This window comes from Amphiura filiformis, chromosome 18 (assembly GCF_039555335.1).
Source record: "Amphiura filiformis chromosome 18, Afil_fr2py, whole genome shotgun sequence".
NCBI lineage: Eukaryota > Metazoa > Echinodermata > Ophiuroidea > Amphilepidida > Amphiuridae > Amphiura > Amphiura filiformis.
This window is the reverse complement of record NC_092645.1, coordinates 20680406-20701747: the sequence shown is the minus strand read 5'-3', so window position 1 is coordinate 20701747 and position 21342 is coordinate 20680406. Positions and strand designations below refer to the sequence as shown.

Genomic DNA, 21342 nt, shown 5'->3' with positions numbered 1-21342 from the left:
TTGTTTTCTGGTTTTTTTGTTGTTTTTTTTGTTTTTTTTTGCTTTATCCAGAGACGTTCAAAAACATCTCTCTGCTTATTGACCAATAAAGTACAGTAATCCGTAGCATTAGGTTTCAAACTATACATTGTTCGCACTACATGACTGTGCTTAATTTGTTGGGATACAGTGTTCCCCACGCAGAGGTTATAAAGTGCAGTTTGTCTCTATTTGAAGTACTGTAAATCACGATGAAAAGATGGTTCATATGCAGCAATTTTCTTCCACAATGTTTGATTAAAATATTCATAAAGATCTGTATCTGCAACATTCCATTGCCTTATCTTGTCTTTTACTAGTTGCGATAGGGGCTGTGAATGAGATGCATTTGTTCTAGCGTTTTGCTTTATGTATAAGATATCATCAAAGCTCCAGCACATCAGCTTACGGAGTAACAGCAAAGATTCGTCGAAATATTCGGTGATGAGCATTAGATCAAATTCACGAGAAAGCTTCTTAACCCAGCAAACACAAAAATGTTTTAAGAACGTTTTAAATAAGTTATATTTTAGCTTTTGGTTTAGGTAAAAACGTTTTAATAACATTAAAATGTCGGGTTATATAAAGGTCATGATAACGTTTTAAAACGTTTTCTATGAAAACACACTACAACAATATTTTTAAATGTTTTCAAAAAATATTATTGTAAACTATTTTTGCAGACCTTTTTGCAAAATGTTATGTCAATACGTAAATAACATTATGTTAAAATATTTGAACCCAGCAAACACAGAAATGTTCTTAAAATGTTTTTTTTCAAAACCTTTTAATAACATTTAAATGTCGGGTTATATAAAGGTCATGAAAACGTTATTAAAACGTTATTGAAAATATTTTGGGCAAACATTTTTCGCAAAATATTTTTTCAACCCCAAAATAACATTCTGTTTAGAATGTTTTGTAATAAGTTTTCAAGAATGTTTTTGAAATATTATTAAAACGTTTTTATACCCTTTATATAACCCGACATTTAAACGTTTTCGGTAAAACATTTTTGTTTGCTGAGCAGTAGATTATCAGAAAATGTTTTTTAATGTTATGAAAACGTTTTATACTCTTAATATACCCTTTATATAACCCGACATTTAAACGTTTTCTGACAACCTTTTACAACCTTTTGCGAATGATGTCGAAAACGTTTTGTGTTTGCTGGGAATATATAACGTCACTGCTATTTTATTTCTAAAACTTTTTCCCGGGAACTTTTTACTGGCAATCCCAAATCACGCATTTGATTATTATTGAGGTATTTACCACTTTTGGATCCTTGGAGCCATTTGTTTATCCGCGCCTCCGTAGATACATTTCCATTCTTACCGTGTCCAAAAAACACAAACGCGGATTCGAACTGTTTCACGGGATCACGTAACACAGAAATATACTTAGTGTCATTTTTCATTACAGTATTAAAAAATGTACGATTGTACTTGAAGTGTATTGTGGACATGTCGAACTGATTTGCATATTTATCATAATCACCGTGCGATACACGTAATGGAGGGAGGATTTTAGTTATCTACTTTTATGTATCCTATGTGTCCAGTTCCTTGATCTTGCGCATTGAACAGGAAGGAAGAATTGTGATAATACCCGTACATTTGAGCTATATTTTGCAACGTAGTACTCCCTGTCTTATGTGTCTTTATGAAGACCAGTTGATCACGTGGTTTGCATTGATTGCTATGGTTATGATGACCAAACGTCCGATTCTTGGAGTCCTGTCGTGGTGGTGGAATCGACACTTGATTTCTGAAATGATGAATACATTTTATTTAGAATCAATTAATTTAGCATTAATTTAGGGTGATGAAAAGCAAAGATCCGTGAACCCTGAATAAAACCGGAGATCTCCGGATTTAAAATAAAACTTATATTTTACTGGAATTAAGGGTATACGATGTATCGGAGCAGCAAAAAAAAAGTAGTACAGAGCATCTTGCGAATGGTAGTATGCTTTAGCCAAAATTGCATTGCCCAATTCATAGCGAGCGTGTAGAAGAATTCAAATATCACATATATATTTTTGTAGGTCCTGTGGTTCTTGAGTTATGTTGTAAAGAGGGCTAAAACAACAACACTTTTGTAAAACGTACATAACTCATTAACAACAATAAATTAAGCAAGTTTTCAAAGTATACGAATTGTAGAATAAGTGTTATTTTTCAATAATATATTGATTCAGATAATGAAAATAGTGCAAAAGGTTGAAATTTTAGTAAAATTGAGGGCGTCGCTGTGATGCAAATAGCAAATTATGGCTTTAACCCTAGAACTCCTGAGCCATATTTTGTAACACGAACTACGAGGGGTTGGGGTATTATCAAAACATCATATACCGTTATATACCGTTATGTGTAAATAGTAAAACAGGCATTTACGAAGCTGCATTTTGCAGAAAACCCCATTGAAATTGAATAACTAGTTCCAAAGATATAAGCAATTATTAAAGAGTATCCAAAACAAAAGAAAAAAAAATGGTAATATTTCCTTTGTCTGGATATATAACAAAAAATTAATATTGAGTTTCGACTGATTTTGCTCGATCGCATCACATATTCGGTACCAATGTATAGCTATAGGTCTCCTCTATCCAGTGATACCAGAATAAGTACAAACATTCCCCATATAATGTTGTTATGACGTCATTATGTGAGGCGCCCGTGAAAATTTGGGAAATTCTGGCTATGTATATTAAAAAGTACAAAAGTACAATATTAAAGGAAATACTAACTAACAAGTACCCCAGATAACACACTACGTATTCACGACGTTCGCTTACGTTGGACTTAGGTTGTCATTTACGTTGTAAACACGTAAATCTGTGAACTCGTATTCGTGTAGTGACAACGTTATTTTTGACGTTGATTTTTGGACGTTGATATAACATCATTATGACATTGTAATGACGTTGTTTCGACGTTGATGCAATGTTTGGTCAGACCTGGTGACAACGTTTGAATAATACGTTCAGAAAACGTTACACAAATACGTATCTGAAAAAAGGTTAAGATGTTGACACCATGGAATGTAAATTCTTCCATTCCAAGGGGATTGTTGTCCAGCCAAAATGTTTCCATCGTGTCGTCTGACGATCGCCTTTAGGCGTGAAACGCAAAGTAACGATTTCTATTCCTGAAGTTCCAAACTTTGAATTTGTATAATGCTCTCCCTTTTTTGGATTGAGCATCATTGTTGCCGGATTGTTTGACTCGCGTTACGTGACTCGAATAACGCGCACAATTTGATAACATAGCTTCACTTTGAAGGCTCTAAACATGCTCAATTAAATTTGCATTGTTGTATTAAAGTTATATCTTAACACTAAATATACGTTCATCATTATATTGTTCATCACTAAATCATCACATTTATATGATATAGAGTACAGTTCATCAGCCATTAGATTTTCTGAATGCATCCGTAACAGCAACGTACATGTTCAGGCAGCATGGATATTGCACTCCTTATCCAGTACCGTAGTCCAGCAGCTGGGGACAAAAATGGTTTCAAGCCCCGCAACTTGTGGAGTGATGTAAAATGATTATGAGCCATGGGGAGGGTAAAATTGGGACGTGGAACGTCTTGGCAAGCCAAAAGAAGGGAAAGCAATTTTGACAAGTCGAAGGATTTTAATTTTACCACACATTTATGGGGCACATTTTGAATAAAATGCTCTCAGGTAATAAGAAAACAAAAATAATGCACAATATATCTAGATCATTTTAAGGTTGACAAATTAGCTTCCTGAGGATTTAGCATATGCTATGGTTGCAAGGATTATTTAGCAGGCCAAGAGGAGGAGAGCGATTTTTGACAGGCTTATGTCAAGCATTATTTAGACACTAGTTGTTCCAAGATAATTTTTATGTAAACTCTATTCTAAGCTGTTTGACAGCAAACTATTATTCTATATATATCTACATAATGCACTATTTAAAGTTCTGGTATATACACTTGTGATATGCCCTGAGTAATTTAATTTAATTATTTAAGTATTTCATTTCATAAGATGGGAAACCCCTTGCACTGGCTTGCAAGAATTTGTGTTTTAAGTCATTTTGGGATTTCCCCCAAATTATTGTAAACAAATTCAAATCTTTGTTTGGAACTTGGATAAACCCCAGTTCAGTGTATTGCACCATAGGACCCATCCCCCCAGGAAGTGATGTAATGTGAAAGGTTAATGTGTATAATTAATCTTGGGAAATCCCAAGCTTGCACCATCTGTTGTGAAGTTGTGAATGAAGTAATGGTTTATTAATAGATGATGGGTGTTTGCATGAGTACTGGTATAAAAGCTGGAGGCTTGAGTTTGGACTTTACAGAATGTCATGGGAGATTGTAAAACTCCACATGTGTGTTGGTCTTCGTGCTTCAAAAAAGAAGTACATTTTAACCAGTTTACATAGCCAATAATTGAGCTATTTTAATACAACAACGAAGGAGACTTATGAGTACACGAATGTGCTCTTCCTCATCAAAGGATTAAAGTTCTTCTGTCGAATTGCTGGAGTTTGCTGGGTTTGTAAAAACAACACATCTGTCAAATACAGCGGAGCAGTGGTAAAGAAGCCTGTTTCCTTGGAGAAAGAGTGATTGGCGAAAGAAACACCATTTTGGAGAAAGCAGCGCAATGAGATAAATGTTTGGTTAAGCAGATCAAGGAGATAAATGTTTGGAGAAAGCAGCGCAAGAAGATAAGCGTTTGGAGAAAACAGCGCAAGGAGGTCATTGTTTGGAGTAAGCAGCACCATTTTTGTGTGGGGATTTTATACGCAAGGATATTTATAAGTGCAAGTGTACAAAGGACTTCGCTGATTTTCGCAGTACAAGCGATTAAGGATATTTACATTAGCCGTCCAGAACATTGCAAGAACTCTGTAATCTTCAAGAAGTAGAATGCTGGCTAAGTACTAATAAGTTAAAATATTATTGTGATTGTGTGATTATTTTATATGTGCATTTGTTGTCATTTAATGCACCAATCATATTTGCTTTCAATTATAGACTTAGATGTTGTTAGCTTAAGGGAGGGGTAATGGGCAGGAACCTGGTTTGGATTCCAGAGGGCGTGTGCCTGCAAGAGACACAGCCATCAGAAAAGGAATAGCTCAGATCGCGCGCCAAATAAGTTAGCAGTTCAGAAATTGATATTTTTCCAGCCTTGAAAAAAATTAGGCAAAGCGGGGAATCGAACCCAGGACCTCGTGGTTCTGAAACTCAATGCATTATCACTAAGCCAACTAGCTACTTACTGTGATAGTAGTCCTTGATATTGCTGAATAGAATAAATCAATACTGATATTTATCTAATGTACGATGTTATTCAAATGTCAGTAAATAAACAAATAAATAAATAGACATAGGACCCGTAAATAAATAAATAAATACATAATGCAGAATGCAGTTAGTATTTTAGTTACTAAATTCCAACATTCTATTATTTATTATTTTCTGCTATACACGCAAAGGAGCTGTGCATTTAATATCCGCGCCTAATCAATAATGGGTATTTCACTACATAGTCAAACTGGTGTGTGCCCTGACGGATTATCAATTGTCCAGCAGCTAAATCAATAAGTCTTTTATCTGTATGCTTTATAACCATGATAACAGATTAAGAGTCTGTAACATGGTCGATCATTGGCGGCTTGCTAATCGGTTCTGGCAATTACAAATAGCAGCACCAATCACAGCACATGTTGGGCAACATGGGCAACCAACGTATCCATAATAGTATAGTTTAGGCGCTGACGCAAGCTTTCATGCGGGAAATATGAACACATTCTCGCTAGTCGTACCCTTTTTCGAGATATTGATACGGCGCTAAAGGCTACGGCTTTTCCAGACACAGCGAAGAACCCTATAGAGGCCTTGCATTCTTTTATCGATTGGCTCCAAACAAAGGATTTGAACCGGTGTCCTTCACCGTAGTTATGGCGGAGTGCAGTCCATTCAATCAAATGTTGTCATCAACCTATTCGATCGTAGTGCAGGGTTATATGAGCGAGACGAACTGTCACGGTAGATTGCAATCATGCTTTTGTTGAATGCATTTGAGTAGTCCGCCATATTTACGGGATGATACGTCACATGCAAGGCCTCTATTATAAACAGAAGTAAGTTATCATCTTCTTACAAGGAATTCAAAGTAATTCTATCATCAATAGATCCACATATAGGAATACGACATCTATCGTGAGCCAATCTGCATTCTGTTGCCTGCAAACGCCGACGATCAAAGTAAAATTATAAAAGGAGCAAGCCTAAAATCGCATCGAAAACGCCAAAATGCAGTCACAAAATTTATAATATTACTAAATCACCACAATGAATTGTAACGTAGGTTAAGAAAAGAGTTGTATTATAAATAACAAAGTATGTGCAAAAAGATTTGTCTTTGGCATGTCGCTTTTTTGAAATATCACCAAAAATCTGAAATTTTGGAAAAACGCCGCAAAATTTAAAACAAACACGAACCTTCCAAAATAAATATATATTAGCACTCGGCGGCCCAGTCACTACCTGTCGCTGTGATTTGGGGTAACTCGTTGCTTCCCTTCTCCAGAAACCTGTACTTCAAGGTCGCTCATACCCCATGCCTTAATCGAACAGTGTATTTGTGTTGCGCATTCGTGTGAGTTCGGGTAAATGGTGATTTGGCCTTGAGTCAAGTACGACTCGTAACATACTGCCTTCTTATACATAGTTGCTATTTCATGCCTGTATCAGACAAGCAAGGGCCGTATTTCCAATACAGAGTGCTGTATAATATGTGTAACATGCGTTACAATATAGCGTGACTCGTGTTACACTGTGACTCACGTTACAATTTTGAACAATCTCTCTGTCATGTCTGTGGTGGTACATTTGCAGCAAACCAAAAATGAAAGCGAATATTTATAACCCATTCGATTTTTTACTGCATTACAAAATTGTTCTTTTTATCCTCTGCTTGTAGCACGTGTTACCTACTGTATTTCTATAGCTGTCCCATTCGCACAAAAGTTGATATCTTCATTTGGCAATACTATGAAGATCTAGCCTTATAAAATGGTGAAAAATGTTGCATACTTAGACTTAAACATCCAAGTAACCTCCCCTGCCCCACTCAAAAAAGGAGAAAAAAATGAACTTGTCAAAACCTGCCACGCCCAACAATGATATAAAATTGGATCGATTGAGCCCAATATTTATTGGTCGAGCTATGAGTTTTAAAATATTGGACGAGACGTAGTCGAGTCCAATATTTTCAAACTCATAGCGAGACCAATAAATATTGGGCGTAAAGCATCCAATTTTATCATTATTATGTGTAGGATCCAATATTATCACAACTTGGATCCATCAAAACATAATAATGGATAAAAAAAAGGCCCAAATACCAAATCCTTCCCTAGATATTGCTCTCACAAGACTTATTATGTACCCATATAGATTTTAAACAAAATATAGATTTTAAACAAAATATAGATTTTAAACAAAAAAGAATAGAATACAAAAGAAAATAGACAACACAAAACTGTGATGTTTTCAGTATATGGTAGACTAATGTGTGCATAAGGTAATAATCGTAGCAACTGAAATTTCAAAAATGCCTCTTTCGGCCTCCATGAAGCAGATAATAGCATTTACTAATATTTAATTGGATGTCTACTTACACTTGTAATAATTGTACTGAATGATACAGTGAAACAAAAAGAAAGTATATCGCCATAAATCCAAATAAAAGTGAAAATAGCTGAAATTGAAACAAATTAGACTGAATTAGGGGCGAACGAAACAATGTTGTCGTCATCATCATCGTCATCATGATCATTCCGATCTTCGTCGTCATCATCATCATCATTATCATCATCATCATCATCATCATCATCATCATCATCATCATCATCATCATCATCATCGTCATCATCATCGTCGTCGTCTGTATCGACGTTGTCGTCGTCTCTATCAACGCCGTCGTCGTCGTCATCGTCATCGTTGTCGTCATTATCATCTCCATCAGATTGCCGCTAGGTAACATTATATTGCAAACAAGAAACTTTGAAACAAACTACGTACCTTGTCCATGATCCGAAACCGGACCAACGCCCTATATCCTCAGAAAGTGAAAATAGCTGAAATTGAAATTAAACTGGATTAAAGGAACGAACGAAACCTTCTTGTCGTCATCATCATAATTTTCATCATCATTATCAATATCATCATCATCATCATCATTATCATCATCATCATCATCATCATCATCATCATCATCATCATCGACATCGACGTCGTTGTCGTCATCATTGTTGTAATATTATCCTGGAGTTACATGCACCCACTGAGTGCGCAACATCTTCTGACGAGGAGGAATTCTATTCATCTCTATCTGACCACCTGGATGGTATGAAAAGACACAACATCCATCTCATCCTCGGCGATTTTAATGCCAGAATAGGAACAGACAGTCATCTTTTCCATCCTTGGGTCATTGGTCCACATTGCTACCATTATTCAATAAATGACAATGGTGAGCGTCTGGTCAACACCTGCCAGGAGTACAATCTCAGACCGGCCCAGATGAGATTCCCGCAACCCAGGAACCGTCTCTGGACTTGGACCCATCCAGCTGGATCAACCCATGCACAGTAAGATCACATACTTATAAACAGCAAGTGGGTAAATTCTCTCCGCAACTGTCGAGCATACAACTCAGTAGAAGTGGACTCCGATCATCGTATTGTGAACATCCATCTAGCTGCCAGTCTGCGAACTAGCAAAGGAAAACCTTGCAAGAGACCAAAATTCAACTGGAAGAAGTTGCAAGATCCTGATACAAAGGAGGAATTTCAGCTGGAGCTATCAAACAGATTCCAGGTCTTGAGCATGGATGACACCACACCCATCTCTGACAGGTATGAGACCTTCGAAACAGCGGTCCGTGAAGTTGCCGAGAAAGTTATTGGAAAGCAAGAGCCATGCGGACTACCAAGTTGGGTACCAGATGCAACCATCAGACTTGAAAGGGATGAGGCCAAAAAGGTCTCGTCAATCTAGAGAAAGATGGAGGAACTTGAACACCAGCCTTAACAGCGTCTATAAATCTGATGAGCTTGCTACCCTCAATAAGCAGATGGAAGACCTGAAGCTGGCCGACGAGATAGGGAATTATACCACCACCTGGAAAATTATACACTCACTTTCTGGGAAGAACTCAATGAAAGGGGCGAAAGTTAAAAAGAGAGATGGATCAGCTCCAACCAGTGACCATGAACTGTTTGAGGAATGGAAGGAATATTTTAGCTCACTCCTTAACAACGACAGTGGCACAGCAGCTTCAGAACTCCCTGCACCAGCTGTTGAAGATCTTCCTATTATCACTGAGCCCCCAACTCGTGAAGAAGTAGTCAAAGCAATAGCAGCCATGAAGACCAACAAGGCAGCAGGATTGGACTGTGCTATAACTGCAGAAGCACTTCAGGGAGGAGGGATAGCATGATTGATATGATTCTCGAATTCTGTATGGAAGTATTCTCAACGCTGACACCACCACGTCAATGGGTTACGAATGTAATCATTCCTCTACCAAAGAAAGGTGACCTCTCTCTCATGACAAACTACCGTGGTATTTCGCTTATGTCCATTGCCGCAAAAGTGTACAACAAGATCCTTCTGAACAGGATCCGACCCCACATTGATCCTTTACTGAGAAGCAACCAGGCTGGCTTTAGATCTGGTCGCAGCTGTGCTCAGCAAATACACATGTTGAGGAGGATCATGGAAGGCTTCAAGGAGTACCAACTTCCCTTAACAGTCACTTTTGTGGACTTCAAAGAAGCCTTCGACTCCATCAACAGGTCCGTCATGTTTTCAGTGCTGCGGCATTATGGAATACCAAAGGTTGTGGTCAATGCCATCCAGGTGCTCTACAAAGACTCCAATAGTGCCGTTACGGTAGATGGCAGTATCTCAGAGCCTTTCCAAGTAACAACTGGAGTGCTTCAGGGTGATGTGTTGGCATCATTCCTGTTTATTATCCTGGTAGACTACCTTCTGATGAAATCAACTTCTGGAATTGACGCTGGAATTGTTACCTACCCACGTCGGTCAAGCAGGTATCCTGCCAAGATGCTGAATGACCTGGATTTTGCTGATGATATTGCCCTGCTGGAATCTTCCATAGACCGGGCCCAGTCACAGCTTACTAGGACTGCGACTGCAGCAGCAGATCTAGGCCTTGTAATCAGCGCACCTAAGACAGAATATATGACTGCAAACTGTAACGCCCAACCAGCACTTGAAGTCTATGGTAGTACCATCAACCATGTCACAGACTTCAGGTATTTGGGTTCCAAGATGGGCTCTAGTGTTGGAGACCTAAAAGAAGAAAAGCACTAGCCTGGGCAGCTTTCTGGAAACTGGAACGCCTTTGGAGAAGCCCGTCCTTGCCAATCGAAACAAAAATCAAGCTGTTTCAGACAACGTGTGTACGGGTGCGAGTCATGGGTAATTACCAAGGACATGGAAAACAAGATCAATGCATTTGTAACATCTTGCTACAGAGTCATGTTAAACATCAAGCGTGTGGATCGGATTCCAAACGAAACCATCTACAACCTGACCAACACCACTCCACTGGTTGCCAGAGTCAAGATTCATCAACTCAAATTTCTCGGCCATATATTGCGTCTTGAAGATGGCGACTCTGTGAAAGAATATGCGCTTTATATTCCACCACATGGGAAGAGGAAACCGGGACGGCCGCGCACACTGTACTTACAGTATGTCCAGCACCTCCTGGGAGATACTGAAGGGATGCTGCAGCCAAACAAAATTGTTTCGTTTGCCCAAGATCGCATTAGTTGGAGAAAGCTTGTAGTCGCCTGCTCCGCAGCCGACTGATGATGATGACATAGGCTGATTAGTTATGCATCAAGTGAACGGGGTTTTGTTGTTATCTTTTATCATCTTCACAGCCAATACAGCCATTTTGTAAAATTGCACTTTTCTACATAGGCTTTTTATGAATGACTTTTGGTTTCAGACCTCTTTCATTTGAAGAAAATTAATCAAAAAGGAATTTTTCTATAATTTTTGTGTTTTTTATTAAAATAACTTAAGTTAAGATGTTCATGAATTAATTTTTACAAATTTCAAACATGTTTTATGGTTCAGCGAGTAATTATATAGCCATTTATGAAATTTTATTCATCAAAAAAAGTTGCACTTTTCTAAATTGGCTTTTTGTATGCATTAAAATGCATAAATTTATTACGCATTCTAATTTTTCATTCTAATTTAACTTATTAGGAAGAAACAACTGCAACCTTGGCGAAAAATGTTGCCACACCTGAGCGTTAATTGGCCAACATCCTGCACTGCTCCCCTATTGCAATGTTGATTTGGACAAAATCGTCATCATTTCTACATTACAGTCTCCCAACATTGAAAAATGGGGGGTGGGGAAGGGACGAGTGTAAGCTGAATGTACATTTGCAACTATTACACAAAATAATACGGAACTATCACATATTTGGCTCCGATTGTGTGCTTTTAACACCAGAACGTGCAGGTGTGGCAACGAATTTCCGCCAAGGTTGTGGATAACGTCAATGATCAATCTTGTGTTCATTGATTAATTTAACCAATGGATCAACAGATTCCTGTTTAGATCTTTTATGCTGGATCCCTATACACTTGTTTGTTGGTCATTCCTTGAATGGTTCAAAAACATTTATATGGGTGGCCGTTATCAAGACTCAACTTGTTACAAGCGGTCAGAACGATTATGAACATTTAAGAACGATGCTAGGAAGCCATCTCAAATGAAGATGAAGGAAGGCCTATTCATTATTGAAAGACATTAATAAGCTGCAGCATTCATTTTAATTTATTTCACTGAACCGTAAAAATTGTTTTTGAATGTGTGACACATAAATCAGGAAAAGCTTAATTAATTAACTTAAATTATGCTTCTTTTTGATTAAATTACTCACTTAAAGGGAAGAAATTGTCAAACACAAATTGAAGCATAAAAAGCCTATGTAAAAAAATGCAACTTTTTTTTTTGGCCGAAAATTTCATAAATGGTTGCGTTTTGCAATGATGATGATAAAAAGTAGCAACAAAAATCCGCTCACTTGATGCATAACTAATCAGTCTATGTTCCAAACTTTAAAACAAGATAATTGATCCAGCCGTTTTTGGATTATACTAAAATGTCTTAGGGGGGGACTTACTTTTTTGGAACCGTTTATGCAATGATTGCACAGCCGTGTCTGTGAAATTCCATAGCCGTGGAATGCCTGCTTCCAGGCTTGATCTGCAATGTTATGTCTACCTGAGCTTGATACATCCAAAGTTATAAAGCCTGTTCCATCATTCTAACATTCTGCTGCACTGCCCCCGACTTTTGACGGGCGGTGGTGGGTTGAGCGCTTTGTTCCCGGGAAACCAGTGCAGCAACTGTTGACATCAGTGAATCACATTACAGTAGCGGCTACTCCCTTCTTAAAACTTTGTATCAGAGATAAATTCGTACCATTTGTGTAATTTTGCCGTCATGTGTCGTTTTTCGCCCCAAAGTGCTGATGAACCCCAATTACCCTGCCGAGTGCAGTGAGCCTGGAACACGACACCCACGAGGAGAAACGTCGTAGTCTAATCACTGAAGAGCACTACGCACAGCCAGAGGAACATGCATTGTGAACTTTTTACACGTGAGAACAGACTGCAAGCTGTTGGGATTACCAATTCCATGGCCCGACCAGATGTTACCAAAACTGGAATTCTGAGAAATCTATAATATAGCGAGACTGTGATTATCAGCTGACTGTCAGCAATAAATAAAGCAATATTTAGAAACATTGAGCATATTCAGTGCTAGATCACCTGTTATCACCTGATCATCAAAAGACTTTATTGAAGTGACTTTTTTTTTCTTTTTTCAAGTTAAACATTTTCTTTTACAATATTTTTACACAGCCAATCTTGTTACGCTTTCAATATTGAGTGTCTTAGTTTAATATACCCAAGTACCTTGATACCAATATTTTGTAACTTTTTCTGTGTACTAACTATTTTTTAAGTCTTGTTTTCTCTTTAATTCATCCTTAACTTCCGTTGCTGTTCCTATTCAGGTAAACCATTTTAACCATATCTTGCGCATCTGTGTATTTGCCATCGAACATAACAACCAAATATCAGTAATGAACTGGGATATGAAGAGCTTAGTTACAAAACCCCTTACATCCACTTGCCCAATTTCTCAAAAATGGGCAAGTGGATGTAACGGGTTTTGAAACTAAGCTCTTCCTATACAGACGTAAGCTTGGAGTTTATGTTATTTAAATAAAGACTTAAAGGGTGCTACTCCCATTGCATGTTTTTTGCATTTTTTTACACCAAAAGGTGGTACATCGCCGATGTTTTAAATTCACTTGGAAAGCTTATTATCAACAGATTCGTTAAAATAAATAAATAAATAAATAAATAAATAATGCAAAATGCAGTTAGTATTTTAGTTAGAAAATTCCAATCATTCTATTATAATGTTCTGCTATGTACGCACAGGATCTGTGCTTTTAATATCCGCGCCTAATCAATAATGGGTCTTTCACCATGCTCATACCATGTTAAACTACTGATTGTATCCCTGTAGGATTATCTACTAACCTGGTGCCAAACAACAGCAGTAAAGTGGATGCTTTTATAGTACCCAATCAAGTCTACATATCAAGGTCATAGCAGGACATTTAAAAAGAATGGTCAAAGGTCAACGTTTCCAAAGAAGTATAGTATAGATGTTGACACAAGCTTTCGCGCGGGAAACAAAAAAAAACATACTCGCCAGTCGTGGCCTTTTTATAAGATTTGATACGGCGCTAAAGCCTATAGCTGTTCCAAAATCAGTTCCAAACACGGTTTCCAGACGCAAATTTGTATGTTGTTACAAGGAATTCAAAGTAATTTTGTCATCAAGTGACCCACATAGAGGAATACGACCTCTCTCATGAGCCAATCTCAATTCTGTTACCTGCAAAAGCCGACGATCAGGTAAAAATTCTAAAAGGAGCATGACTAGATATTTGCGTTAATTTCATGATATGTTTAAAACGCATTGAAATATCCCAATTGCAGTCATAAACTATATAATATTAGTAAATCACCAAAGCGAATGGTAACGTAGGTGTATGAAAAAACTGCAATAACATAATAAACGATGTGCCCAAAGAGTTGTCTTTGGCATGTCGCTTTTTTGAAATATCACCAAAAATATCAAATTTATGAAAATGCCCCAAAGTTTAAAACAAACACGAACATTCTAACAATAAATACATATTCACACTTGGCGGCCCATTGACTACCCGCAGCTGTGATTTGGGGTAACTCGTTGCTTCCCCTCTCCAGATATCTGTACTTCAAGCCCATACCCCACGCCTTAACAGAACTAGGACTTTTCTAAAAGATGACACATTAAATACCATGTATCAGTCTTAAGTCATCCCATCACTCGATTACCACGATTACTGTGATGTTGTGTAGGGAAATGCTGCCAATAAATACATGTGCAAGTTTACCAGGTTACAAATAGAGCTGTCTCATGGTAAATCCATGCTTGAGTGTCTTTGGTGGAAGGATCTTGAAACTAGAAGGTTACTTCATCTGCAATATTCTTTATAAAGTCAGTGACAATTCCTCGTACCAAACAAGAGGTAGTGACCATGGTAACTTAGTACCACCCAAAATAAGGATTTCCACTGGTAAAAGAACTTTTAGATACAGAGGAGCAATTTCCTGGAATAGACTCCCAGTTGTTTGTAAAAATCCCCTCCCACCTAGTACTAAAAACTTCAAGCAGGTAATGAAAAACATATAATTTTCTTTTTATATCTTGTTTCATCTCAATTGGTGCATATTTTATATCTTTTATTTATCTTGAACTTTTTAAATGTTTGTGCGCAATTTTTCGGACTGGGTGAACCCCTGACTTTTGCGCTACTAGCTCTGCCCCCTGGGGCACGGCAATGGGCCTATTACATGAGCTGCCTGTGTGTTGGTAGTAGCGGGATGTGGACCTGGGAGTCGACTGTGTGCTCATGGGATGTTGGCTCCTGGGACGCATGTTGGGGCTGCCGGCTCACGGGTAGTGGTTTGGGCCCATGGACGTGCTCCAGTGGGTGGAGTGGGCGGTAGTGGTCGTCAGGGTGTCATCCAAGCAGGTTCTGAAAAAAATATAATTTCCTTTTTATATCTTGTTTCATATCAATTTGTGCATATTTTTTATCTTTTATTTATCTTGAACTTTTTAAATGTTTGTGTGCAATTTTTCGGACTGGATGAACCCCTGACTTTTGCACTATACTAGCTCTGCCCCCTGGAGCATGGCCATGGGCCTATTACCCGGCTGCCTGTGGGTTGGTAGTAGCAGCATGTGGATGTGGGAGTCGACTGTATGCTCGTTTTTGCCATGGGATGTTGGCTCCTGGGACGTATGTTGGGGCTGCCGGCTCGTGGGTAGTGGTTTGGGGCCCATGGAGGTGCTCCGGTGGATGGAGTGGGCGGTGGTGGTGGTGGTCAGGGTTTCATCCAGGTTTCTACACTGGTTTAGGTAACTGGAGTGCTGTTGGAGTGTTTTTCGGGCTGACCCCGGTGTTTGCCTGCTGGTAGCATGACTCGGGCGCAGGGATGTTCTTTTTCATTCAGTTCTGTCCCTGTGCTTGTGTTTCTAGTTTTTGCATATGCTGGGTTAGACCTGACGTTGCTCCAGCTTTGGCCCCCAGATACCTTAATCCATTGTGTTTTGTCATAAACAAAAATCCATTTTCTGTACTGTACTGTATATTCCCTTGATGCTTTTGATGTCATGTGCAATCATATGACCTATTTCATATCATATCATATCATTTTATTTGCCAGTAAAAAACACATATACATATTATAAAATATTGCACAATATCAAAATTACACACACATATATAAGTTACACATGCAAAATAAAATGATATAAAATGCAAACCAAGGAAGGTCATAAAGCAAGACATTGAATTGACCCATGCAATAGAGAGATGGCATGCCTTAACCAAGAACAAAAACAAAGGACAAGAGAACCCCTGGCAGGGATAGCCAGATAGTGACAAAGTCAATTTCAAAGTGGCTAAACCTAAATGGTTCCCACAGGAACACAGACAAGCAACACATGGGAACGGGGCAAAGGATGAATCTACCTATATTCGCCCACATGAGATGAGCCTTGATAATAAGCACAACCTTTAGGTAAAAAATAAGTAAGCCCAACTAAAAACTATTTTGAATTCCAGATCATTGTTCTGAAATGTTTTTTGAGATTGTCCAGGAAATTGGAGATACTAAACAAGAATTGGTCTTTGAGAGATGGAGGAAGTTGATCAAAATAAACTGGAAAACGATTGAAGACAGTGTATTTAAAAACTATCGGTTCTAGCATAAGAATGAGAGAACTTAAGAGAGTTCATACTGCAGTTACTGTCCGTTTTCCTATACACAATACACAGTGCTCTTTCCCATTGACGCGTGACCTTTACAAATAGCCCTACGTTAACAGTATGGGGATATGACTAGTTAACGTCGCTGTGTGAAAAATAACCGGCCAATATTAAAAGTACTCTTCTAAAGTTCTAGAAAATATAGTTTTTAACATGTCCTAAATTTTAGCTAATTTAGATGTTTGGAAATATTCGTACTTTGGTGTTTTAGTTAATGTTATAGGTAATAGTACATTGCCTAGTTAACGTCGCTGTGTGAAAAATAACCGGCCAATATTAAAAGTACTCTTCTAAAATTCTAGACAATATAGTTTTGTAACATGTCCTAAATTTTTAGCTAATTTAGGTGTTTGGAGAGGGTCGTACTTTTGTGTTTTTAGGAAGGACATGTAAACGACAGATAACACCAAAAATATGAAGAAATTATTTCCAAACCGTGTTAAGTCAAAAATCATTATGTTGCTCATTTTCAAGAATGCTGGTTTACAAAAGCACGCCATTGTCTGATTTCGTGAACAAAGCCACACATAACATTGTTTCCTTTCGTTTCCTTTATAATCGGTTACCCAACTGAAGCTATGAATACCAGCTTTATTGCGATATCGCACATGAAAACAGTCACTTGTGCACAACCAGAGAAGATCCGATTTAATCAGTTGAGCTGTTTCAATGAGTGTTATCTTGGTTTAATAGCTTTTAATGGGGTTAAGTCCTGCAAAGGTCGAGATGAATTCTACTGTAGACATGACTGCATCATGTACTATGACGAGTATTGATGGAAATATACTCCAAAGGATCAATATCATGCTTGCAGTAAAAACACTTGGCAATGAAGGAAATAGCACGATAATTGTATCTATTACACACAGACATCAGATCAGAAAAAAGCTTGAGTTGGTGAATGCAACCAAGATTCTAGGCCTTACTGTTCAGTCAGACCTATGCTGGGACTTACAAGTCAACAGTATGATTTCTAAAAGCAGTCGCAGAATTTACATGCTGAGCAGACTGAAGCGTTTTGGAGTACCCGTGGAGGACCTTGTTTCCGTGTACGTGGGATATGTTCGTCCCACTGTTGAGTATGCTTCGCCTGTATGGCACGGCAGTATCACCATCCAGCAAACTCAACGGATTGAAAGAATCCAAAAAAGGGCCTGCCGCATCATTCTTGGTTCAACATATACCTCGTACACGGATGCATTGTCCCTCACGGGTCTCCAATCGCTTGAAGAAAGGCGTCACCACCTTTGCTGTCAATTTGCAAAGAATTGTACAACCTCCCAGAAATATACTCACCTGTTCCCTTTCAACAAGAGTTCCCATGGTATGTGTCTTAGAAGATCCAGCACTTACCATGTCCCAAGGTACAGGACCAATAGATATGGTAACAGTCCCATTCCTTACCTCACAAGGCTTCTTAACCATCAGTGATCAGTGTTTAAATCATCTGATCTTCTCTTGGTTTTCTGATGTGTGTTGACTAAGTTGCTTTAATTTTACTGTGAGGTGGGGGGGGGGGGTTGTGCATTAGTGTTTTTCATTGGCGGTGTGTTTTAATCATGATTATGTAGCAGCATTTTTATCTAGTTTATCTAGTTTTATCACAATTTGGCTGGTCCAATCTATGTGCAATATCTTGTTTTTCATTGAAATGAATGTAACTTCATTGAATGAAGTTCTAAATGCCTGTGTTTTTTTGTGTGTGAGGGCTGATAATCTGAATGTGAGAGTATAATTATGAGCGTTGTAGAAATACGATGGGTTGTGCGGAAGTGTGGGGTGTGTGGGGGTGTGTGTGTAGGGTGAGTCTATGTATGCACATGAGAGAGCTTATATTTGGAGTGTTTGCAGGGCCGTGAGGATATAATTGAGTTTTGTTAATTTTGATTTATAATTCAATGTAAATTTAATATGTGTTTGATGTATTCAAGTGCTTCAGTAAGTGCAATTAATTTCTTTTAATAATCCTAATGTGTTTTTCAATGTAATTTTTAAATGTTTTTATGTCATTATAATTGTAATATTTCATGTAATTTGGCCTCCGGGCCACGAATTGAAATAAATGTAATCTGAATCTGAATCTGAATCTTCTAGTTTTTCAAGGCGTACACCATACTCAAGCTCTCCCCTGGGTGCTGGAATACAGGCACGTGCCAGACGTCCCTGTATTTTTTCCAAGGATTTTAGGTGTCCACTTTGATGTGGAAGCCAGGCTGGGATCCCATATTCAAGAATTTGACGGTAGAGGGTGGTATATAATTTGACCAACATATCTGGATCATTACAGCGGACTAGCGAGGTTCTTGAAGTGACTGATTTAACATGGACCCCCCCATTTCAGATTTGAGGAAATCATAATGCCGAGATATTTATAACTATGAACTACACCCAAGGGTTTGTTAAGTAAGGTATACTGTGGAGTGGATCTATTAATACCAACTCTTCTGGACAATCTCATAACCTTGCACTTGTCTGGATTTAAAGACATTTTGTTAATATTGCACCAGTTAACTATACTGTCAAGATCATTTTGGACAGTGTTGATGTCATTTTCCGTCTGGATGGGTCTGTACAGGAGCGTGTCATCAGCATATTGGGGGAGCGATGAACTAACAAAATGTGCAAGTCCAAAACAAAGAGATTAAACAACAGAGGCCCCGGGACTGAACCCTGAGGGACCCCGGACTCAACAGAAACCCAATTTGATGATTCCCCTCGGAATTTAACACACTGTGAGCGACCTAAAAGAAATGAGGAAATCCAGTGCCAGAGAGGACCGCAAATAGCATAACGATGAAGCTTGGCCAGGAGCAAAGAGTGGCTGACTTTATCGAAAGCCTTGCTCCATCCAGGAAGATGACATCAACATCTGGTGGAGATCTTTGAGAAAGAATTTGTAGCCAGTGGTGGCAAACTTTACTGAGTGGTACAGGAACGACCAGCTATAAAACCATGTTGCTGAGGAGAAACAAGACAATTCGTTCTCATGTAATTGACAACATTACGTGTAACCACTCTCTCTAACATTTTGCCTACCACTGAACACAAAACAATTATTGTTTTATTAAATGATGTTTTTTATTGTATTGCTCTTGATGTAATTTTTAGTAATGTGTGCACTGTGCAATCGTATGATATAATGTTTTATATGCCGTTTTTATTGTGTGTTATATGTATGGCCTTTGTGCCACCTGGGAACCAAGAGAGAACAGTGCCAGTTCATTGATTGGTCACCAATAAATAAATAAATAAATAAATAAATAAATAAATAAATAAATAAATAAATAAATAAATAAATAAATAAATAAATAAATAAATAAATAAATAAATAAATAAATAAATAAATAAATAAATAAATAAATAAATAAATAAATAAATAAATAACCATTTCCCCTACGTCCGTTTTTGTCTTTTTTTGATATGTTGATCAGGAGATTGTTAAGAGTTACAAGCAAGCAAAAACATTGGTGTTCCATTTTGTCTAGCTCATAGGTAAATTGGTTCGTCTATGGCTGGGCGTTTTTAAGTACGCATTACATGTATCAAATTATTCATCTCTTTCTACATTTTTGTGGTAACTATTTGGTTGAATGTGGTTACCTTCATGATCACGGGATCCAGAAAATCGTTAAGACCCCCCCCCCTTCCCCAGCTGCTACACGGACGGGAGGCAAGATTCACACCATATGTGCGCATCAATATGTACGTCCGTGATCCGGGGAGAGAATAAATCCCTCCATATTTTGATAAGGGGTGGTCCATATAGTTACCCCCCCCTCATGTTGGCGCCTTTATGTTGGTTTCTGACCAAATTAATTTCATATTTGGCCATTTTAGACTATGTGCTAAATTTTGGCGCTCTTCACGCCATATTTCGCCATTTTAGCTTTGTGCACATTTGTACCGTAGACTTGTTCTGTCGCAAAAGTTGCTGGATTTACACACCCGCCACCACCACCACCCCCAACCCCACCCAATTGATCCGCATCAAGTATAGCAACTTTTAAGTTGCACTATACCTCAGAGTTTAAAAGGTGTCAGAACCTTGAGGGTATGCCATCCCAAGTGCGACGCTCCAAGTGCACCCATTATTATGCTTTGATGAATCCAAGTGTGTGAAAATATTGGATCCAAAACATAATAATGATAAAATTGATGCTTTACGCCCAATATTTATTGGTCTCGCTATGAGTTTTAAAATATTGGACTCGACTACGTCTCGTCCAATATTATAAAACTCATAGCTCGACCAATAAATATGGGCTCAATCGATCCAATTTTATATCACAGTTGGTTAGTTGGTCACCGACACATCAATTTACACACAAAATATCAAAAAGTGTACCCCTGATACCGTGTCCCAGTAAATTGGAAATTTATTCCACAATATATTTCTCCAAGCACTTGTTATATAAAATTTTAAAAAATACTTACAAAACATTATTTTTCTAACATGTGTGAATTTCGAATTGGTGTTAGTTCAGTGAAGAAATAATGTGCTTAGTGTGCTGCTAATTTACAAGGAATTTCCAAAATTTGGACCGCCAAGAAATGGGCCTGCGAGGAACATACGTAACGTTTCCTGTTTCGCAGTTCTCAATGTGCAATTTCAACAGTCCTAATCGATGCATATTCAATAGCAATTTTATTTCGTAGAATGCATCGTGAAATTTAGTATTAAGTTTGATATTGTCATAATAATGAGTAGGAATATTGCGGCCATCCAATGATATAGCAAAAGGCCAGAAACCAAACAGGTGTACCTCTGAGCATAAATTCACAGCGCAGCTTGCAA

General features: G+C 38.0%; 1 protein-coding gene across 1 annotated transcript; it reads right to left on the bottom strand.

The window, feature by feature from the left end:
- Positions 1-206: 206 nt before the first annotated feature.
- On the bottom strand, positions 207-17972 carry LOC140139021 (galactosylceramide sulfotransferase-like). The gene is made up of 5 exons (XM_072160802.1): positions 17844-17972; positions 14345-14484; positions 1644-1788; positions 1343-1555; positions 207-491 (listed from the first exon to the last, which is right to left on the bottom strand). The coding sequence occupies exons 1-5, from the start codon at positions 17970-17972 to the stop codon at positions 207-209; spliced, it is 912 nt and encodes a 303-aa protein (XP_072016903.1).
- Positions 17973-21342: the final 3370 nt, after the last annotated feature.